We start from the raw sequence: 22,993 nt of genomic DNA on the forward strand, positions 1-22,993 counted from the left end.
CCACTGAGCAGGACATCATCCCAGGCAGAAAACCATGCTGATCACTCCCTGTCTGCCCCTCTGGAGCCCCCTCCACCCCTGCTCTTTGCCTAGGGGGCTGCCCTCCGTGGGCTGCATCAAGGGCCTCCCTTGCCCTCTGGTTGCAGGTTGGGGTCACTTTGCTCCTCACCTCCACCCTGCCCTCTCTGCCAAGCCTCTGGCAGTGGCACAGCTCCTCCTAGTGCTCTGCACTCCCCAGGTGCGAATACCATCGGGCCCAGGGTGGCTGTCCCTGGTCCTCAAGATCCCTGGGGGCTGCCTCAACCCTGCCACCCCTCTGCAAACAGTCCTTTACTCACCTCTTCTGTGGGGGTCAGTAGAGCCTGAGTGACTCAGGAAGAACAGATCCCAGCAGTCTGGGGATGGAAGGAAATGGAGGGAAGAGGGGAAAGGAAGAGATGGCATGGGGGAAGAGAGGAATATTAGGATTTCCCAGGTGGAGCTTACGTTCCTCTCTGGAAGAATAAAGGGGGCTCCGTGGAATGGCAAAGAGGGTCACTGGGTGAGAGAAAGGTTCGGGGGGGGAAGGGTGGCAATTCACATTTGCTCCTGTGCTGCCCTGCTGGTTGACCACAACCAGTGCATTTGTTTCTCTCTCTCTCTCTCTCTCACACACACACACACACACACACACACACACACACACACACACACTTAAAGAAGAATCCTCCTCCAATCCCTCTGAGTCCCAGCTACCGCCAGGCCGCATGCTGACAGCAGTTCCAGGTGACCCATTTTGGATTTGTGGCATCTGCACAAAAACATTTGATTTGTTCTGAACTGGCTTTTCTGCCAGAAGGGTCCTAGCTCCCAGCAGGCTGCAGGAGGTTCAGCCACTCTATCACACCTTCCTCAGGCCTCCCTAGGTGGCCCTTGAGGTCTGGGCTGTCCCTGGCTGAAGCAGGATCCCAGCAGGCCTGCACACAGCAACAGTCTCCGCACCCCCCCCCCAACTCGTTATAATTAAAAATTGGCCCTACATTTGCCTTTGTAAGCGGTCAGGGCCTCTGTGGCCCAGCCAGAGCAAGAGAAATGCAGATTAAGGACCTTTTATGACCCCATTCTTTCAACCTTGTGAGAACTCTGCCCAAACCAAGAACAGCTCCTCACCCCTTCCACTTCCTTGTCATCGATTCGAGGAAGAAGGCACATTTTACTCCCTTTGAATAGGGACCAGCCTTGGCCCATGGAAAGGACTCAATACAACCTCCCTAACATTCAAAGAGTCTCTGAAAGTCAGTAAGATAAAGAACCTCCCCTAATAAGAATAAACAGCCAATTAAAAAATGTTTTCTTAATTTGTGGATGGGTAATACATTCACATAGTTAAAACAAAACCCAAAATTGTGTAAGATGTCGGGGGAGGGGGTGAGGGGGGCAGTGTCTCAATCCCACCCTGGCTTCATGGCCCTGTTCCCCACCAACCACCACCACTTTCTCAACCCCACAAATACACAGAGGTAGCTACTTGTATTAGCTTCCTTTGTATCCTTCTGGAGATCTGGGTAAATCCAAGAAACTATGAATATAGCAAATAGACCATTTTATTTTATTTTTTAAAGATTTCATTTGTTTGAGAGAGAGAGCGAGAGAGCACAGAGGGAGAGTGAAAAGCAGACTCCCCACTGAGCAGAGAACCCAACATGAGGGCTCACTCTCAGGACCCTGAGATCATGACCTGAGCCAAAGGTTGATGCTTAACTGACTGAGCCACCCAGGGGCCCCATAAATAGCCCATTTTAAAGATTTTTTTTTTTTTTGACAGAGAGAGACAGCGAGAGAGGGAACACAAGCAGGGGGAGTGGGAGTGGGAGAAGCAGGCTTCCCGCGGAGCAGGGAGCCCCATGCGGGGCTCGATCCCAGGACCCTGGGATCATGACCTGAGCTGAAGGCGGACACTTAATGACTGAGCCACCCAAGTGCCCCATAAATAGCCCATTTTACAGCCAGCATTAACTCATCAGTTACAGCATGTTAGGCACAGTTCCGAGCACTTTACAAGTGTTAACTCATTTGGTCCTCACAACAGCTCCAGAGGTAGGTCTTATGCCCGACAGGAAGAAAAGAAAAAAAAAAGAGATTAAGGAGCTTGCTTGAGTGGCTGAGCCTGGCAGTTCCCAGCAGAGGAAATGCAAATGGCCATATGAGGAGATGCTCAGCTGCCTTGGAGGTCAGGGAACTGAAAATGCAAATACCAACAGCATCTCGTTTTTTATCCACCCACGGGGCAAACTTTGCATAGATGTGTAAATCTCAGGGTGCGGAGGTGGGTTCGGGCGCTCACATGCCCTGCTGGTGGGAACATGAATTGCTCCAAACTTTTGGGAAAACAACTTGGCAGATTTTATTGGTGTTTAATGTACACACCCTCCAAGATATAAGGGTAGGTGTGCACAGACATGCATTGCAGCACTGTTTGAGGCAAAACTATTCTGAATACTCATCAAGGGGGAAATGGGTAGATTACAGTACATTTATAGTAGGAAACACTATGCGGCAATTACATAAAATGAGTTAAATCTAAAAGTATTGATCTGTGATGTCCAAAAAAATTTTTTTAAAAAAGCAACTTGCTAATAATTTTTATGGTAATATGTATTTTTGTAATTGATATTCACTTATATATCTGTATATTTTAAGAAACATCCCTCATATGTGCATTTGTTTGAATATGTCTATATGAACATGGAGCAGTGATTCTCAATCAGGGTGATTTTGCCCTCCAGGGGACACACGGCAATGGCTGAAAACATTTTTGGTTGTCACCAGTAGGGAATGCTAATGGCAGAAATGCTAAAAATCCTACAATGGACACAGGACTGCACCCTACCTTGCAAAGAATTATCCGATCCAAAATGTCAATGGTGTTTGAAGTTGAGAAACCCTGGCATAGAGAAAGGAAAAAAATGGAGAAACACAAAACTGTTAACATGGAACCTTTTCCTTACTCATCATATGTTTGACTTATTACAATATGTAGTTATTTTGACCACTAAAAATTATCCTATAAAGGTAAAAATATAATACTCAGTGAAAGTTTCTTATTTTGGCAAAGACAGTGATAGAGCAGGAGTAGGGGGAGACTGTTTCCCAAGGAGACATTAGGGGGCAGGGGTGTGAGCAGAGGTTGGTGGGAGCTGGAGGCACCGGGGCGTGGGTGGGGATGCTTAGAGACTGGTCCTGACATCAGGAGCTGACCTGCAAAGTCTGAAGAATCCCAGGTCTTTTGTGAGCTGAATAAGGACCTGCAAAAATGTCCTATGATCAGGCATAAACCTTATTTCTATTTCGTAGACTGGAGTGAACCGTCTTCTAATCAGGCAGCAGGGAATTGTAACACCTCACAACTGCATTTCTCACTGGTCTGCTGAGAGTTGGGTTAGGTGCTTCTTGGCAAAGGTCACTTGGCACCGGTCAATGAAGATGGAAAAACCCTGGCTTAAGCCACAGGTGAATTAAACAGGATTCTTTGCTGCAAGCCTTATCAGAGCCTTTAATATGCTAGAATGTGCATCTCCAAGAGGGAATTCATCAAATGCAGGACTTCCCAAGTCCTTTCTAGGAACAGCGTGTCTTGAGACTAGGATTCCATGCAATTCTCTCTGGGAAATACTAATCTAGCCTAATCAATTTTACTGATGAGGAAATGGGTGGCCAAAAGACAAAGCAATTGGCTAGGCTAACTGGTGGGGTTCCATTCCAGAACACCTGTATTTCAGACCAATGCTTTTTCTCTAGCATTAAACATTTAACCACAGGTACAAATCAACTACAGATTCTTGGGGAACATTCCTAAGGTTTATGGAAAAAATTTTTTCTTTCCAATTTAATTTGGAGTGGTTGCACCAGAGGTAAGAGAGAAGGGAGTAGCACTGGAAGCCATTCGAAGCAAAACACACCTTTAAAGAGGATAAAGACATTCTTTGCCTCAGAATAGAGACCATTTTTTTGCTTGGTGGAAGTGGGCACCCATGAAGACCAAATGTGCTTCTGTGAAGGAATGCTCCACCAGGTCCTTTTGAAAATATAACCTGCACGAGACAGATGGAAACACCTGGGACTTCAACCCTCCCCAGTGTACCTCAAATTGACCTCACTGGGCCAGGAAAAGCCCTAGAAAACTTATTCCGTATAATCTCTCCAAGAGGTAAATTGACTAAAATTTACTTGGTCCTGTTAAATGCCGGGCCTCTAAAAGGCACTGAGGATTCAAAGATGAATAGAGCATAATTCTTGCTCTGAAGGCAATCTCCATTTGGTAGGGAAACATATTGCATGGAGTCAGACTGAAATAGGGCTATACTGACAATGTGAACAAATTCCTAGCAGCCAATGATGGGCAGTGTTTACATTTTTGAATGCCCACCCTTCCAAGAAGCTTGCACACCTCAGCTTGTGGGCAACGGGAGCTATGGAAGATGTTTTCAGTTTTAACCAGAGAACTCTGGCCCAGGTACCTTTGGTGATTCCATTTCTCATTATCAACTTCCCTTCTTGCTCCCCCTATTTTGTTTGGGGCAAATTATGCTCAGATACTGAGGCTGTCTTTACTTATAATTTATTTAACACAGGTTCATTGAGGGAGTTAAAATTTATAATATTTCACAAGCCAATAGCATACAGGATATCTCTTTATAAGCCAATAAAGAAATAACATACTTCAAACCAGTGATAGGTTAGTTACGCTATTGTTCCAGGCAAAGGGGAGATGAAAGAAAGTCCAAATTTAATCGAGGTGTACCCTTCCACACTGGGTAGAGTCAGTCCTTCCAACTAAAGGTTGGAAGATTCCAGCTTAGGTTCCTCACTACCAAGGCACCTGTGTTGGCAGGAAGGTGTGCTGCTTCGAAGGGATCATTAAACGGATTGTGCCACTGCCTAGGAGTGCCAAGGCTGGGACCGATGTCCCTTCTCTAAGACTGCTGCACGGTTCAACACCACTGCTGACCAAAAGTAGCCTCACTAGGGCAGGAGAAAGTGTCTCAAGATCTTCAGAGAACTATTTAGATCAAGAAAGAGGAGCCTTGCCCAGACTGAACACTCTCAAGTTGTTGGCTAAACCTCTTGGTTTTTAAAGTTTAAAAGTCTGTCATATGATGGACCGACCCACTGCTGTTACTTTGGTGTCAATGACATAACAGTCCTCTCCACGCCAAGGGCGAGAGTTAAGTCCTAATACCCAACTTCAAAACAAGTTCAAACCACAAACAACTTTGTCCAAAACAAACTTTCAAAACAAGGATTTTAAATCATAACAAATCAAGGCACAACAACGTCCCTATAACCTCCTGGTGTAGCCCACCCCCTCACTCCACATTACCAAAGGTCTTGGTCCTGGGAGGAGCCCTAAGTCTGGCCCATTCCTCCTTCCCCTCCCCGGTCCCACCTTAGGCTTGGACCTCATTACCGATAACGACTTCATCACCTCAGTACCCCTGTAAGAGGAAACCGATGTTAGGATTGCGGGTAGGTCCTGCCCAAGTTCTTACAGACTGGGCCAAAGCCACAAGCTTGCGATGCCTCACACTGCCCGGCGAACCCGCATAACAGTTAACACAGTGGCCTTCAGGAGCCCGCTCCTAAATTTAAGTCATTTGGGGGAAAAAAATAAAATAAATTTAAATCATCGGGGGGTCCAGCAAGTCTCTTGACACACTCGAGCTTAACGACTTCCACCAAGCAGCCTGCTCGTTTACAGAGCACAGCTAGCAGGAAAGACGCACAGGAACGCCACTGCGGTCGCCTCATTCTATGGAAGAAGCCACGGATTCCCAAGGACGCAAAACGACCTGCCTCCGCATTAGCTAAGGGCAAAGCCCCAGGAGCCTACAATTCACACCGAGACAACCCCCGTGCCCCTGGCGCTGTGCAGCGACCATGACAATGAGAACTAGGCATGCGCTGATTCTCCAGCCCGCCTGCCGGAGCCACGAGAGTAGGGCGGGCTCTAGGCCTGGAGGAAGCGGAAGTCTGACACCCGATTGGGGGAAAGCCCTCCCCCGGAAGTCACGCCTCTTTCCGGAGCCTGCTCCAGGAAGTGCTAGTGTTTGTAGCGGGCGTGATGGCTTCAAGGTTACTTCGCGGAGTTGGAGCGCTGGCCGCTCAGGCCCTCAGGGCCCGCGGTCCGAATGGAGTCGCTGCGGTGCGCACCATGGCGTCTGGAGGTATTCGGCCCGCCCGGCGCGTCAGGGACCGGCGCCGTTGCCCTCCCGGGGTGGTGCCGGGGCAGCGAATCGGGGCGGGCCGTTCAGCTTCTCGGGGCCCCAGTGACCGACCCCTCCGGGGCCCTGAGTACCTCAGGCTCCGCGGGCATCTCCCTGTTATTCCCGGCCGCTTGTGCTGCCGCCCACCAGACTGACCCCGGCTGCGAAAGAATCCTAAACTGAGGTGCCGGGTGACCTTGGGTGACAAGGGTTGCAACCGGGATGCGGAGAGACTGAGCTGCCCTTCAGACCCGCCCTCACCTCAAGTTGCATGAACCCCACTAGGACTCTGACTTGCTTTGAGAAAAATCATGTAGAAATATTGACGTCCGTGGTTGAAGGAAGAAAAGATTACCCTATGCTGCCGCTCTTGGCGATAGTGACAATGGTCCTTAGGAGACAATGTGTATGAGTAGCCTTTAGGAGCCTGTAAACTATATGTAAACATTTATATATATGCATTTTTCGTCTTGATAATTCAGACAACATCGTAATTCATGTTTTTTCTTTAGGTGGTGTTCCTACTGATGATGACCAGGCTACTGGGCTGGAGAGGGAGGTCTTGATGGCTGCACGGAAAGGACTGGTGAGAAACTCCTTTCTGTGTCTTCTCTGGAGTTTATGGTCTTGGATGGAATCAGAACGGTCTTCTCTGGTAGCATTTGAGATAGGGAACCTGACTTGTGTGGGAACAGTACCACTAGCCTTTGGAGGGTAGGGATCATTTGGCATAATGGCTTCTTTTTCAGGACCCATACAATATGCTAGCCCCAAAGGCAGCTGCAGGCACCAAGGAAGACCCTAATTTAGTCCCGTCTATCACCAACAAGCGAATAGTGGGCTGCATCTGTAAGTACCTCACCACTGTTTTTTTTGTCCCATTTGTTTAATATATTCTACGCAGGATGTCAGTAGGATGTTTCAAATCTTTTGTGTGTATGGTGTGTGTGTATAAAGGGGAGATGTGTGTAAATGAGTTATTCTAAGGGTCCCCTGGCGCTTTCAAGCTTCATTAGCCTTCATTAGTTAAGTACATTGTCCTTACTGTAAAGTGGCATAGAATATTGGAAATGCGGCATGAAGGAGTATTCATCAAGAAAATACTTATACTTCCTCTTTGCCAGATACCATTTTAGGTAGTAGGGATATATATCAGAATGGACTGTGCTTTGGGATTCTACATAGGCAGAAGAACTATTAGAACCTAATAGTGACTCTGTCGTGAGCTCAGTTTACTCATAAGTAAACTCAGGGCCTCATTTCTTCATCTGAAAAGTGGGGAAGGGGAGTTTGAATTGATCTCTTAAGATGTCAGCCGTAACTTTGTGTCTTAGAGGTGTCTGAGGATAAGGTTAATATTGAAAGCCTCCACATCTAGGTTCGATGGCCTTCAACCACCTTTTCCCTTTCAGGTGAAGAGGACAATAGTACCGTCATCTGGTTCTGGCTGCATAAAGGCGAGGCCCAGCGATGCCCGAGCTGTGGAACCCATTACAAGCTGGTGCCCCACCAGTTGGCCCACTGAGCCTTTGCACTAAGTTACTCAAAATGTGCTGTGAAGTTTCTTCTTTCCAATAAAGACTAGCCATTGCATTGGCTCCTTCTCCCATAGTTGGCTGGTCTTATTTCTATCCCGTATTTTTTGGGAGGCATGGATTCTTACATTGGGAATAGCTATCTGTTAATATTATTTTGCCATCCATGTGCTTGTGTATGCTGAGACTGACAGTCCCATAATACCATGATTGGGACCATTTGCTATGGGGAAAACTTGGGCTGTGGCGTCAGGCTGACTCCACTTGTAGTATTGGCTCCATCATTTAGCTTTGTCACTGGGAGCGTGCCCTCTGAGGGTAGGTTACATCCTTAAAAAAAACAAAAACCAAAACCTTGTGAGGTGTTAGAAGTAATAACATAATATAAAGAGCCTGGCAGATGGCTCACAGTATTCTTATAAAATAGGGTGACCTTGTGACCAGAGTTTTGGGGGCTTTGAAGTCTTGGGGTTCGAAGCATAGTTCATTGGGACATCATCAGCAAAACCCAGAATATGAGACAATTCTAGAAATCAGTGACCAGTTTCTTCAAATAAACTGCGGTGAGAGGGGTACCTGGCTGGCTCAGTTGGCAGAACATGCTACTCTTGAACTCAGGGTCATGAGTTCAAGCTCCACAGTGCGCATGGAGCCTACTTCAAAAAAAATTTTAAGTTAAAATTTATTGCAATGAGGAAAAAAAAAAAAGTAGGGAGAACCTATCAAGTGAAATGGATGTAAGGGAGATAACAACCAAGAGCAAAGCATGTACCTTGTTTGGATCTTTATTTGAAGAAATGCAACTGTAAAGAAAACATTGAATAATTTGAACTCTGGATATTTGATATTTAGGGATTTATTAAATTTTAGATGTGTTAATGGAATTAACTTTATGCGTTAGAAATTCTTGGTGAGGTATGTGGGGGTGAAATATGTCTGGGATTAACTTTAATTTTTTTTTTTTTTTTTTATTTGACAGAGATAGAGACTGCCAGCGAGAGAGGGAACACAAGCAGGGGGAGTGGGAGAGGAAGAAGCAGGCTCATAGTGGAGGAGCCTGATGTGGGGCTCGATCCCAGAACGCCGGGATCACGCCCTGAGCCGAAGGCAGACGCTTAACCGCTGTGCCACCCAGGTGCCCCTGGGATTAACTTTAAAACAGTGGGAAGAAAAAAGGAGTTTGGGGTAAGATTGATCCATTGTAGCCAGGTACAAGAAGAGTCATTGTTCTACTCTTCTGTATGTTTGAACTTTATCATAGTAATAAAAAATAGAGTTGAAAGAAATTTTTAAAAGTCCATTTCAGCTACTATACATTTTTGACATCCTGGACAATTAAATTCTCAAAAGCTGTTTGTAAAATGGAACTGGTAACTTCGTTTTTGTTGGGATTAGCCACAGAGGTGGCTTTAGTTAGTTGCTTTCTCCGCAAAATTGGTTCAGACTAGGTCTTTGAGCTGAGCTGATGATGGGGAGCTTTGGGGAAAGACCCTTTTGCCCAGTCTTGGCCTTACTTGCTCTTCAAGGTATAGTCAGAGCTGCTGCTTCCATTCTTTGCTGTCATTATCTTTTGTTTCCAGGAAATGCTGGAGCATTTGTCTGCCATTCAAGGCCCTTCCCTTTGGGGAGGGGACTACCTAGACAGCCATCTATTAAATCTACCCTTACCACTCCCACCTCAAATGCTGTACTGAACGAGAGTTAACCAATAACTATCATGAAGAATGTTCTGGTACTGCCTTTGAGCCCTTCTGTCTGGCCTGCCTCCTGCATTCCTCCTTCCTTTTCCACAGCCTTCCTTTGCACCCGTCTTAGGGTGAGCTTTTGACTGTCCATGTCATTAATTGGGTTTGTCTTCTCCCTCCCTCAACTTCAAGACCCTCTTCTCTGCTTTTTAAAACTACCCAATTCTCAGGGCGCCTTGCTGGCTCAGTTGGTGAAGCATGCGACTTGATCTCAGGATTGTAAGTTTGAGCCCCATGCTGGATGTAGAGATTGCTTAAAAAAAAAAAAAAATCATAACCAATTCTCCCCTAAAGAAAGAAAAATCCCCAGTACATGTCCAGACTGTGGTAGGCAGGATAACGCCCCCCCCCCGCCAAAGATGTCCATATCCTAGTTCCAGAACCTGTCAATATGTTAGGTCATGTAATAAAAAGTTATTAAGGTTGCAAATCAACTGACCTTAAAAGAGTATCCTGGATCATCCAGGTGGGTAATGAAGGGCTGCAGAAGAAGAGAGTCTGAGGGAGATGAGACTGTGGGAGAATGGTCAGAGATGCAGCACTTTTGAAGACAGAAGAAGGGATCTACAAGCCAAGGAATGCAGGGCAAGGAGTGCAGCCTATAGAAGCCAGAAAAGGCAAGGAAATGATTCTTCCCTAGTCTCCAGAAAGAAATGCAGCCCTGTTGATACCTTATTTCAGCCCAGTGAGACTCATGTCAGACTTCTGTAGAACTAGAAGATGTTTATATTGCTTTAAGCCACAAAGTGTGTGATAATTTTATTATGGAAACAATAGACCAGAAAGCTCAACTACTGCATTCTGAGTTAGCGGGTCTCAAATTTAGCTGCACACTAGAATCGCCTGGGGAACTTTTACAACTCCCGACGCCCAGGTCATACCCAGACCATTAAAGCAGAGTGGGGGTGGGAAGCAGGCTTCAGAACTTTAAAGTTCCCCAGGTAATTCCACTGTGTAGTCCAGGCTGAGAACCTCTGCCTTGGGCTGACCATGTAACTGTGAGTAGTTCTTTTCCTTGCCTCTTGCTAAGTGGAAGCCCTAGCGGCAGATAGGAAATGTAACATACCCCACTAGGAATACCACACCTTTGCTTTTGGGTAGAAGTGGGCTCCCTCTAAACCTCTGGATACTTCACAGCTTAGAAGGTGGATCCCATCTCCCCTCACGAGGGAAGAAGATGAGCCTCACTCTGATGGTATCAAACAATCTGCAAGTACAGAATAAAGAACTTGTTTCCTGGAACGATTTGAGTGTGAGCTGCTGATCTGATACTCCATCACACTTCAATATATGTATTTTACAAAGACATTCTTTTATATACCTATAATATGACCATCAAAATCAGGAAGTTAGAATTTATACATTTCTGCCATTTAATCCTCAGACCCTATTCAAGGGTTGCTAAATGTGCCTCTAATGTCCTTTATAGAGCCGGTTCAGAATCACATGTTGCCTTTGGTTGTCATATCCCTTTAGTCTTCTCCACTCTGGAACAGTTCCTCAGTCTTTCCGATTCCTGGGACCTTGGCACTTCTGAAAATTACACCAACAACTCGGGTTGGTGTGATGTTCCCCCAGGATTGGATTCAGGATTGTGCATCTTGGGCACGAGCACTGGAGAGGTGCTGCTGCACTCTTCTTACTAGGCGTATGATGTCACCTTGTCCCACTGCTGATAGGGTTTACTCTGGTCGCCTGATTACACTAATGTCTGCCAGACTTCTTCACTGCGCAGTTGCTCCTTAATTATTAGTGAGTATCTTATGGGGGTAACACTTTGAGATGTAACTTGCTCCCCACCAAAACTTTGATTATGTCGGAATGGACTCCTGCTTTATTATATTCAGTGGCTTACAATTCGTAACTATTATTTAGCTTCCAGTGTTTAATTTGTTCTAAATTTGGCTGTAGGAGCTTCTTCAAATTGGCGCCTGTGGCCTTTTGACATGTCCCTGTCATTCTTTGAGCATTTTTTTAATCTTCTGGCACAAAATGTTCCAGGCTCAAACTTCCAGGCTGTTTTTAAACTCATGAGGTAGGTACTATTATTATCACCTCCATATTAGAGACGGGGAATCCTAGGAACAGCTCAGGATTACGCAGCTAGCTAGTTGTGACAGGACAGTGAATGCAGAACACTTAGCTTGAGTCTAAGCTCTTCCCCCCCCTCCCTTTTGAGATATTTTAGATTTGCAGAGACTGCTCAGAGTTCCTGTTTACCCTTCACCCAGTCTCCTCTAATGTTAACAGTACAATGACTGAAACCAGGAAATTCACACTTATATGGTGCTATTCACTAATTTTGCTGGCTTTCCCAGTAAGGGCCTGGTCCAGTCCTGGACCTCACATTGCATTTTGCTGTCATACCTCATTCTTCTCCCATCTCTGACAGTTGCTGTCTTTACCTTCATAACCTGTCATTTTTGAATAAGAGAACTGGTCCATTAATTTGTAGGATGCCCCGAGTTTGGGTTTGCCTGTTTGTTCCTGGCTAGACTGAGGTGATGGGAACAGTACAGGTGACATGGCATCCTTGTGCATCACCTCGAGAGACAGTGACGAATGACTGGGGATGCACACTTTGGTCATTGGCTTAAGGTGCTATCCACTAGGTTTCTCCACCATAAAGTTACTATTTTTCCTTTTTATAGTTACTAGTTATCTTGTGGGGAGATACTCTGAAGCAATGCAAATGTCCTTGCTCTTGCTCACTACTGTCTGCATCCATTTTTGTCTGTAACAGTTAATACTGTGGTGTTTGCCTGCCTATGGTGATTTCCATTTTCCATTATTCCTTCTACAGGAATTGAACTACTATAAGGAAGAACTGTCCCTTCTCCTGCATGTATACATCTATTCAGTTTATTTATATCAGAGTAGACTCATAAATATTTTATCCTATGGCTTATAATCCACCACGGATTTGATAAGTGGGTAGCTCCTTCAAGTTGGTTTCTGTGTGCTTAAGACAACAAGCCCCCCTCCTTTTTGGGGCACTTCCTTACTCTGTGGTACCACAGGATATTCGAGGCTCGTTTTATACTCTCTCTGTCCTAGATGTGGAATTCCTCCAGGGAGCTCTGATTCCTTTTATTGAAGAGGGGTATCTAGAAGCCCCGATCCGAACACTGTATGTGCTTGTTGCTACTGGGGTGTCATTGTGTCTAGGCCCTCCAAGCAGACAGGGCTGGGAAATATACACATATATTCCAACCCTAGCATTCACACACTGAGGTCTGTTTATTTCAGCATCTGTCTGTCTGTGTACTGAAAACCATGAGTCCATCCTTCCAATCCCAATCCAACACCACAAAGTTCGTCCTGGCCTTACCACCTTTCTGTTGGTAGCTTTTCTCCCACAGTGGGAAACCTGACATAACCAGAGATCTATAACCACACTGTCCCTACTGGAAGAGGGAGTGGGGAGGATGCTGCATTGTGCTTTGGCCTTAGATGATGGGATTTTGACAGACATGAGGGAAAGTCATTCCCAGCAGAGTAGAAGCTGGCGGGCAAAGCATGACGATGTGTGAACCTAAAACAGGAAAGGAACAGATCCCAATGGGCCTGAATTTAATGCGGCATGTAGCTGATGAAGGGGATTTCCCCTGCATCACATCAATTTGGTTTTATTCTGCCAGGCAGTGGAGAGCTGCCTGACATTTTGGATTAGGAAGTGACAGAACCAAGGCTATGTGGGCTTGAGATCGAAGAGCAAATGGACTGGGTGGGGGGGGGGGAGAATGAAGCTAGCATTGTAAGACAGGGTGGTAGAGGCCATCACAATAAAGGAGAGGCGGACAGGAAAGGCATTATAGAAGAACCAACAGAACTCGGTAAATGGCAGAATGTGGAGAAGATAAGGAAAAGGGAGGAGTCAAGTAAGAATGCTCCAAACCTGTGTAGTTTGGAGAAAGTGGTACCATGAACCCAACCCCAAAAAGGGTTCTCTGTAAATTGTTTTCCCCTTGAGGGCACGTACAGGCTTAACTACTCCGTGACCACAAAGCCTCATAAAATGCCCTGTGACGATAGGCCTCAGTCAGCTTTCCCCTACTATCTGATCTCAGCTCTCGGCCCTCCATCAACCCCAACTCCAAATGCCTTCAACACATGCCTATGACAACCATTCTCCCATAGCTGGCTGCCCATCACCCATCACCCAGCTAAAAACCCCCTCAAGGCCCTCCACGTGCCAGCCCCAACCTCCCTTTTGGGTTTATCTTGCGTTATAACCAGAGGAGACCACTTACCCTTCCCTGCTGACTTGGCAACACTTGGGTCCATGCCTCTCTCTCAAGCCCCACTGGTCCCCAGCATCCCCTTGAGCTCTTACCTCAACCTGGAACACCCTCCCGTACCTGGCTGACCCCTCCTGAACCCGTGCAAGTCAGCCCGCCACCTGCTGGGTTAGATGCCCCTCTTCCTGGGCTCACAATGCTACCAAAATGGCCAGTCCATCTTCTTCCCCTGACCCATATGTTTTTGGGGGCAAAGACTTGTCTTGTTTACCACTGGCCTCAAACCTGTGGCACCTTCCTGGACATACTGCAGGTATCCAAATCCCTGATGAAGGAAGGAAAGGGCAGACAGTCACCGACTCTCACATGCCTCACTGTACCCTCCCATCCCCCGCCACTCAGCTGCTCCCTTCACAGAGCTTAGCTCATCAACACAGCCTTCTCCACCTCCCCCAACTTTCTCCATCCAGCTGGCCTGACCCCTGAGCCCGAATCACTGTTGGGTGTGTCATCCTCGGCCATGTCTGGGCAGGCCAGCAGAGGTGCCCAAACAGAATGGGTGGGTGCGGGTGCCCCGAGCCCCGGCTCTGCCTGCCATGAGGTCCTGTCTATGAATGAGGCTGAGGAAGGCAGCCTTGTTCTCTGCTTCTGAGTTCTCTGCTCCTCCTGGTGGATTGCAGCAAGTGGGTAATGAGGCTGGGGAATTCTACCACCAACTTGAGAGCCCAACCTCCTGGGGCCTGCTGTGCCATGTTGCCCCGCCAACCACTGAAACCCTTAGGCTTCTGAGCTAGAGCCAGTGCCATGCTGCCTTCTTGTTGGTCCTTTCTCCCAGAGTCCCCAGGGATGGATAAGTGAACAACAACGCAAAGAACCACAAGAAAACAGAGCCACGCACTAGGCCTTGTCCATAATTATTACTATAATGATTTACAAAAAAAGTTTTCAGGCAACTGTGTTAAATTATTGTACATATCTGGGAGAGGGAAGCGGGGGTCTTGGCCACAGGGGCAATGAAAACCTCCTTAGTGGGAGAGGTGGGAAAAGGAAATGGGCCCCCCTTACTCCCTCTAGGTCTGACTCCAGATGAAGTGGCTTCCTCTCAACAAATGAAGACCGTTAACCCTTTCCTATCCAGGGCACTAAGGTAAAGGAGAGGGAGCAGTGTCAATGAAGTGCTTTGAAGGGACCGCAGTAAACTGTGGCCACCTGGACCCCGTGATCCTCTGCCCTGGCTCTGAAGGGTCTGATCCCGGGCCAGACCCTTGGCTGGGGATGGAAGACTGCCTAGTCTGCAGCCTACACCAAGGCATCCACCCAGGAAGACAGGAGGACTAAATGCGATAGGGTAAGGGATGCCCAGGTGTGGCACAGGCAGCAGTGAGGCACCAGTGGAGAGCCCCTGGTCACCCCTCTACCCCACACCTCAAGGCTAGCTATGCAGGCATCCAGGCACTCTGGCTCTGGGGGGGATCCTGTCAAAGGAAATGGGGGTGTTGGGTATCTGGCCTTGGAGCTTGGGGAAGCGGCCCCAAGGGTCAGAGCAAGACCCTCCCAAGGGGGACCCCTGGAACGATCCAAAGCTGGGCTCCTCAATTCCTAAATTCCAGCTCATGACTCCATCCATGCAGCTAAATGTTACTGTGTGTGTGTGTGTGTGTGTGTGTCCAGGGGAGGGCTGCAGGGAAGCATGGCTGCCCCCCCCTGCCCAGGCAGGGTTCAGGGCATGTAGGGGACCGTAGGCCTAGGATGTGAGCCCAGACCAGAAAGGGTTAAGGGCTCTGACTCCCCATTCGTTCCTCCCACTCTCCCAACACGCTACATCTCTTTGGGCACTAGAAGGTTTTACGATGAATAGCACGGGAGCCATCCTCTTCATACTCCTTTTTGGATACCCACATCTTCTTAAAAGTATCGAGTGAGGCCAGGATGGAGCCACTGTGAGGAGGGAGGGATAGACTCTTGTGGACCTGAGGGCTGGGCCACTGACCCTTTCTGGGCACTCAGAGCTCCATCTCCTTTACCTGGGAGGGAAATCCACCCACCTCCACCTGGCCTGGGCCAATGGTCTCCTCCCAGAGCCCTCCCCGTGAGCCCCGCCTCACCCGATCCACGTGGAGTACAGCCGTTCCTGAGGGGCTGAGATCTAGAGGGAACAAGCAGCAATGTAATTGCCCATCCCCACACGGCAGCCCCCACCCCAGCCTTGGAAGCCTTTCCCTCAGGGCCTGAGGCCAGGTAGCAAGCGCATCAGCTGGGAGCAGTGGGAACAGCCCAACCTGAAGGAGGCAGCCGAGCAGAGCTGGGAGTGAGAGGGTGTCTGGAGGTGGCATTTGCCCTTTCGTCTCCCCAGTCAAGGTTGCCCAGCACCCCCATGCCCCATGGGGCTCCCTGTAACCTCACCTTGATTTTGACATCCTTTGGGGCAAGCTTCTTCACTTCACTTAGCAATCGGTCACCAAAGCCTGTGAACGCAAGGCTGGCTGAGCCAGGGGCCCACATCCAAACCCCCTTACTACTAGCATCCCCATCTCCACCCTCTGGCACCCCCAGCTGCTGCCACCCTTCTTTTAGTAGTTCTTTCCAGGATCAAGGACGGGGGCGAGCCACCCCAAGGGGAGGAAACAGCCAGCACCATGCCTGAGGTGGGCCCAGCTTCCTCAGAGAGGCAGCGTGAGAGGGAACCCCGAGTCACAGCTCAGTCTGGCCCCTGGGCTCTTCCACCCAAAGCAAAGTCAAAGGTAAATGACAAATCAGGGGAAATATCTACCATTTCTGCCCATCACAGAGGCAAAGATCACATGCAGTGCTGGGAGGGCGCTGGGGCACTCCCACCGTAACTGGTAGGGACTTTGGCGGTACCTACTGGATAACAAGAACCTATGCCCACTGTCTGCGTCAGCAAGTCTCCCGGGATGTCCCCTTCAGGGATATTCTCATTATGAGAGGTTATCTGACGCAGCACCTCTGTCATTAGAGATGGCTGCGACAACCTTGCAGGCCAGCAGCAGGTCAGCGGGGAGCCGGCACATCCGTTCAGCGAAATGCCGCACGGCTGTGTGAAAGAGCTCACACAGATGGGGGAAGATCTTCCAGATATGGGGCTATGTGAAAAATACACAGGGTGCAGCTTGCGGAGCATGTTATGATGGGTGTAAAAGCGGAAGCAAGGGGCAACCCACATTTGCTCACACTCGCACAGTGCTGCTGAGCACACAGCTAAGGGACCTGTAACTGCTGGGGGAGGGAGCGGGGCGACAGACAGTGGGAGAAGGGAGACGTCATCTCATGCATTTTATATCTTATGTGAACTTACCACCTATTTACAGGGTCAATAAAATTTAATTTTAAATCTTTCTCTTAAAAAAAAAAATGCTGAGTACCAAAAAGCCAGTAGAAAATGGGCCACGTCCCAGGCTCTAGGGAGTGGGGTGTGGTCTGAATCTTGATGGTACCTTAGTCTTGATCACCACCTCCCAAATGGTGTTACCTTTGAAAAGCGTGGAGCCACCCGAAAGCACGATGTTGGCGAACAGCGTCCGGCGAAGGTCCATGTCGGACTTGTGGATGGCGAAGGCCAGCACCTCGTGGAGCCCCTCACTCTCATCGCCTACCAGGTCTGGCTGGAACAGCAGCTCAGGGGCCCGGAACCGTGCTGGCCCCACCTTTGGAACACAAGATTGAGAGGGACAGGCCCCTTCTTCCTCAAGATGCCGGCATCACCGACGCCCCCCAGCGCCAGGCCCGGCAACTTACGTCGAGCACGCTGCCGTCTGGCAAGGTGTACTGCACCTTCTCTGTCTCCAGAGCCTCATCCTTCTGCGGGTTGATGGATAGGTAGCAGGCTCGCTGCGGTGGGCAGGGACACAACGCTCAGAAGGCTGCAACCGGGAAACCCACACCCAGGGCTCAACCTCACGCCTTGGTGCCACCACCTCCCACTGCCCCACCCAGCCTGCCTCCACACCCTCCTGCCCTCTGTCACCTCTTTGATGGTCCGGACAACCTCGAATTCGGCTGAGGTGTGAAAGTCAACTCCTTCCTTGCGCAGCAGTAGCCGGAGGTAGCGGGAGACGTCACGGCCAGCAATGTCCACCCGCATGATGGAGTGCGGCATGGCAAAGCCCTCGTAGATGGGGACGGCATGAGTGACCCCATCCCCTGAGTCTAAAACCACTCCCGTCGTGCGTCCTGTTGCATACCTGTCACCAGGTCAGCAACCCTTCACCTCAGCCACTGAGGCATGGGAACCTCCTCACCCCTGCAAGGGACCCTGGGACATTTGCATTATCGGGTCTGAAAAAGGAACCTGAGGAGCTCCCTAAAGGAACAGCTACCAGGGGGCTGTTTCTACGGGGAAGTCAGACACGAGCAGGAGGATGGCCACAGGGAGGATGGGGACTCAGGGGACCCTAGGGCTTAGGGAGCACTCACAGGCTGAGCACGGCCTGCATAGAGATGAACAGGGCCGGCACGTTGAAGGTCTCAAAGAACACCTCTGCGGCCTTCTCCCGGTTCTTACTCGGGTTGAGTGGAGCCTCCGTTAGGAGAACAGGGTGCTACAAGAGATGGCAGGGTTTCGGCACGTGCAAAGACAACATGCCAGGCCCTAAAGGGGTCTTCCTAGACGACCGCCAAAACCCCCGCTCGAGCACAGCTGCAGCCTGCTGTCCTTCCCAGGGCAACATCCCACTATCTGCCAGCAGTGACTCTTCCAGAGATCCAGCTATCTCTGGAAAACTCTACTTGGCAGCCACGGACTGTGCGGACCCGCATACACACAGTGAAGAGGCAGCAGGCCCTAACAAAATGCAGAGGAGCGTGGCCGGCACAACCAGGAAGGAAAGAGCAGCGGGAGGGCAGAGCGGGGAATTCAGAGGAGGCCGGGGGCGGGCCGGCTGCCACACCTCCTCAGAGAAAGTCTGCAGCTGATCCTTGGAGTAGACGTACTGCCAGATGCGCTCCATGTCGTTCCAGTCCCGCACCACGCCGTGCTCCATGGGGTAGCGGATGGCCAGCAGACCCCGGTGCTCCTGCGAGGGAAGGTGGGAAGGTCAGCGGAAGCACCCGGCCCCTCTCCAGCAACCGCTTTCCACCTTCCTGGAAGCCGCCCCTTCACCTGCCCTGAATAGAACCACCACTGCTTCCCAGGCGTCCCCAGGCCTAGGGGCAGGTCCTAAACTCAGCACAGCCTCATTTGTCCAGCAGCAGCTTCTCAGGCCCTCAGAGCCCAGTCAGCTTCAACTGGCAGGGGACAGAGATGGTGGTGATGTGCTCCCTCCCATCCTGGTCCTCCCCCCCCATCCTAGTCCTCTCCTTCCTCTGCTTCCCGGGCTTCTCTACTCGCTGCCAACGCGTTCTCCCCTCTTCTCTCCTCACACTGGCCAGTTTCCCTCCCCACCACTCCGTGGTGACTGCTCCGGTGCCAGGAGCTGCCTTGTGGCCGATCCCATGTTGTCCTCTCGGTGGTCACCTGCTGCTTACTGCTCCTTCCAGCTCTTCAGCCACTGCTCACATGTCCTGCATGGACCTGCCCTTCGGTGTCCCCCCCGAGTGTACCCCTTCTCACCAAACACCACCTGACTTCTCTCACCCACAGCCATGGCTCCTACCGACCCCAGGTCCTGAGAGCCCTGCATCTCTGCACCCCTGGCTCAGGGCCCCCCTGGCTCAGCCCCCCCCCCCAGTGTCCCCCAGGTGCCTAAGCTACACTTGCTGCCACCCCCTACACCTTCGCTCCTCCCCTCAGGGCCTCATCTGGCCGTGCAGCGCTTAGACAAGTCACCCCACCTGGAGGGTAAGAGGTGGCCCCACGACACTGATTTCTATTAGTCATCAAATCTGAGGGATCCAGACTCTTAAGTCACTTTTTAATCAGTTCTTTCCTCTGTAGCTTCCAAATCACTCTACAACACAGGACACGAAGTAGTCTATTCCCCCATACAGGAACCATCGTGCCATCTCAGAGTATTTCTGAGCTGGAGCCTTGAGAGCCCAGGAAGACACCTGACAGATGGCCCCTGAAAACAGATTCCCTCTCGGGAGGTACAGCTCTGACCATAAGCCTGTGTTCCCGGGACCGTGAAGACCCCAAGCCCAGGCAAAGGCAGGCTCCACAGGTGTTACCTCTGCTTTTGGTCCAATGAAGAGGTCACCCTCCAGGGCTCCAGCCATCACTCGCATGTGCTTAGGGCGCCCCACACTGCAAGGACAGGTCAAGTTAGCAAGGTGGGCGGGGGGCATGGGTGAGCCCACGTCCAGGAAAACCGAAGTCTAACTCCTGTGGTCAAAAGGGTAACTACTCCAAAGCATTCGGATGTGGCCACGTGGCAAAGGCCAGAACCCAGGCCTAGGGGACATGGGCCTACATAGCAGGCCTTGGCAGGATGGCATGCTCAGGGTCAGAAGAAAAGGTATCCTTTCCATTCCCCACCCTCCCTCCCAGAGAGGGCGGAGAGCTCTGGAATCTCAGCCCTTCATGGTCCAGCCCTGGCAGAGGGTCAGCTTCTGCAGCCACAATGACTCAGCCCACACTCTCGATTTCAGGAGGGCAGGGCTGCCACCACTGTCTGCAGACCAAGGTCCCAGGAAGTTGGGTCATGGCTCCCTTGTGCACCCCTCCCTCATTCATTTGATCCCGCCCCTTCCCACTGCCAGGGCTTTCAGAATACAGATTCAGTTCTTGGAAGACTGGATGAGCCACCATTCCAAAATTTGACCCAAACTCCCTGCACATCAATAGGAACTTTTAATTGTACCCAAGCGGAGTTCAGAAAAGAAAGCTGAAGCCCTACTGAGTGCTTGGTGCTCCAAGCTGGCCCTGTCCCCAGACTAGGCCTGGGGTTCTTGGTATAGTCAGCCACTCTGGGGGCCCCAGGATCCCCCCAACGTCCCACTTAGATCAATCCCTCTAAAACCTCCAGGTTTTGAGAAGAGGCACCACCTAGGAAAAACTTCCCAATGGGCTACAGTAGCTGAAGTACTCCAGGTTTCCTCCGTGCTTTCCCACCCCTCTGACCCCTCCTGTCACTGGCTCCATTCAGGGAAACACTCCCCTTGACCGAAAACCATTGTCTTCTAGAGTTGGAAAATAAACAAGCCCTGAAAGAAACAATTCCTGGGAGGAAGGGATGGCTGTTCATTAACTTTCCACTCTTTCTCCTCTTGAATTTAGGTTTTTCTCCCAGAGATGTCTCCCTTCCATTCTTGCTGCTGCTATGCCACCCTATTTCCAAGAGAATTCTCCCTCCCTCCCTGGCTCAAGGAGGGACCAAAATCAGACTTCAAAGAGGAGGAAGCCCAGACCACTTCTCTTGTCTTTCCAGAGCCTGTAACAGCATTAGCCTCACAAATCTGGTGTTTTCCCTTATAGGTGGGGGGCAAGAGTTGGCCCCAAAGAGAGCTGTGACACAGAGCCAATGTTTTTCATTGGAATCCAACAAAAAGGTTAGGGCTGCTGCCTGAGCAACACTTACTAGTTTGGGAAACAGTATTTGGGAATCTGGTCTCCTGCAAAGCCAGCCTTGATCACCCCCGAACCCTGCAAGGAAAAACACTGTTTAGCTCCTGACATACAAGTCCAGATGAAGGCAGTGCCCTGCAGTAGAGAGAACTGGCACATCATGGCAGCCTGGGGAGGAAGTCTGAGATCCTGCCAAGAGGGCAAGATCATTTACGAGTACATGAGTGATTTACAACTACAGGGGGATTTTGCAGCCCTCCTCCCAAACCTGACAACGTCTGGAGACTGGGGAGGGGAGAGCAGGGGGAGAGGACTACTGGCATCTAGGGGGTAGATGCCAGGAATGCTACTAAATATCCTATAATACCCAAGCCAGCCCCTCACACCAAGTATTATTTAGCCCAGAATGTCAATATTGTGGAGACTGAGAAACCATGAAGTATATCGTCCTCTGCACACTCTAGGCTCAGCTCCAGGCAGGAGGAATCAATCCACAGCAGCACAAGCTCCTCCCAAAAGTCAGCCAGAAGCAACCTCCAAGCATAGTTTCTTTTCAATGCCCCTGGCCACCCCCCCTCCCCCAGCAGACATAGACCACATACAGGACCCACCAGGGAAGATCACTGTGCACACAGCGACAACTGGCACCTCTCTTCAAGTGGCTTCTCCAAAGACTACAGGTAAAGAATTTGGTTCTGCCACTGCTCCAGCATGGAAACTGGACTTAGGATCTTAAAGGGAACCTGGCATCTAGAAACCTCCCACTAATGAAGGAATCAGCCTCTCAACCTCACTTGCCACAGATCACCATCACAACCTTTGGGTCTGTGGTGCAGAAATAAGTATCCTCATGTTAGAGAGGAGGGGCTGGAAGCCCACAGGGACCAGGCAGCTTGTCCTCTGAACTCCTAAGCTTGTTGGTTAGCCTAAGTGAATTATCTGCCCACCAAGAAAGGAAGTGCCCTAGTCCTTTCTGAAGCCTGCTGGAGAGGACCCCCAAGGCAAGTTCCAGCCTTCTTATTAAACAGCTCCTGCTGTGACTCAAGGAGCCCACGTGGGTACTAAAAAAAAAAAAAAAAAAAAAAAAAAAAGCCATTCAGGATTAAATGGGGGTCATGTGGGAGGGAGAAACATCCCTGAAAGAGGAGTGAGTCATTGTCAAAAACTCCAAGGCACACACAGCACAGGCAAATACCCAGCTAGGGGCAGATCTATAGATCCCCTGCCCTTCATTTTCCTCCCATGGACTGGAAAGTTCTGAGGCCAGAAATCTTCAGAGGGCAGTCGAAAACATGCTGCGCCCCAGTGCTGAAGGACAAGGTCACAAGAAAGCCAGGCAACTTTTCTCTGAAGCTTCCAAACCATTATCCCAAACTACTATGGGTCGTGGGAAGAATGGTCCTGAACTCTCCCCACTGTCCTGCCAGCTGTGCAAGTACTTAAAGAGAGAGTCAAAGTGGCCAAGTGGCCAACCAGGTGATGGTGGATATGTGGTTGGCAGAACTTAACCTATATATATTTTTTCCAGTCAAAGAGCACAGCAGGGCCTGTCCACTCTGGAGGTCCTGCTAAGAGTTGCAGCTCCTTGGGAAGTGCTGTAGTAGAGGTCACCAAGCGAACTCTCTCTCTGAAAGATCAGGCCAGCACTGTGCAAAAGGACAAATGCCGTCTCTCCTCTTTCACAAGGAGGGGCACCCAGAGCCCGAGAAGGGGGTAAAAGGGCTGCGGCCGAAACCTAACCAGTGACCCCCCCCCCCCCCCCCCCCCC

The 22,993-nt window shown here is 49.9% G+C and overlaps 2 protein-coding genes across 3 annotated transcripts in view; one reads left to right on the plus strand and one right to left on the minus strand.

Moving 5' to 3' along the window:
- Positions 1–6,044: 6,044 nt before the first annotated feature.
- LOC103671191 (cytochrome c oxidase subunit 5B, mitochondrial) lies at positions 6,045–7,853 on the plus strand. Its single transcript, XM_008699798.2, has 4 exons — positions 6,045–6,203; positions 6,755–6,828; positions 6,992–7,091; positions 7,655–7,853. Exons 1-4 carry the CDS (start codon positions 6,101–6,103, stop codon positions 7,765–7,767), a joined length of 390 nt encoding a protein of 129 aa, XP_008698020.1. The 5' UTR covers positions 6,045–6,100; the 3' UTR covers positions 7,768–7,853.
- Positions 7,854–14,661: 6,808 nt separating this feature from the next.
- Positions 14,662–22,993, minus strand: part of ACTR1B (actin related protein 1B) — a 10,574-nt gene continuing 2,242 nt past the window's right edge. For both annotated transcript variants that reach the window (XM_040623554.1, XM_040623553.1), the window contains exons 2-11: positions 21,239–21,303; positions 19,890–19,965; positions 18,671–18,796; positions 18,198–18,322; positions 17,749–17,965; positions 17,520–17,612; positions 17,254–17,428; positions 16,167–16,228; positions 15,869–15,909; positions 14,662–15,701 (exon numbers count right to left, since the gene is read on the minus strand). In XM_040623554.1, the coding sequence (XP_040479488.1) occupies positions 15,599–15,701; positions 15,869–15,909; positions 16,167–16,228; positions 17,254–17,428; positions 17,520–17,612; positions 17,749–17,965; positions 18,198–18,322; positions 18,671–18,796; positions 19,890–19,965; positions 21,239–21,303 (1,083 nt within the window). In that variant the 3' untranslated portion in view covers positions 14,662–15,598. The remainder of the gene's footprint in view (positions 15,702–15,868; positions 15,910–16,166; positions 16,229–17,253; positions 17,429–17,519; positions 17,613–17,748; positions 17,966–18,197; positions 18,323–18,670; positions 18,797–19,889; positions 19,966–21,238; positions 21,304–22,993) is intronic.

This window comes from Ursus maritimus, unplaced genomic scaffold (genome assembly GCF_017311325.1).
Source record: "Ursus maritimus isolate PB19 unplaced genomic scaffold, ASM1731132v1 scaffold_6, whole genome shotgun sequence".
In the NCBI taxonomy this organism is placed as follows: domain Eukaryota; kingdom Metazoa; phylum Chordata; class Mammalia; order Carnivora; family Ursidae; genus Ursus; species Ursus maritimus.

What these genes read in the sequence shown, in the direction of transcription:
- LOC103671191 (XM_008699798.2), top strand. Translation starts at nt 6,101, where the DNA reads ATGGCTTCAAGGTTACTTCGCGGAGTTGGAGCGCTGGCCGCTCAGGCC. An exon ending in GCGCACCATGGCGTCTGGAG is followed by an intron (nt 6,204 to 6,754) that starts GTATTCGGCCCG and finishes TTTTTTCTTTAG; the next exon opens with GTGGTGTTCCTACTGATGAT. An exon ending in GCGAATAGTGGGCTGCATCT is followed by an intron (nt 7,092 to 7,654) that starts GTAAGTACCTCA and finishes TTTCCCTTTCAG; the next exon opens with GTGAAGAGGACAATAGTACC.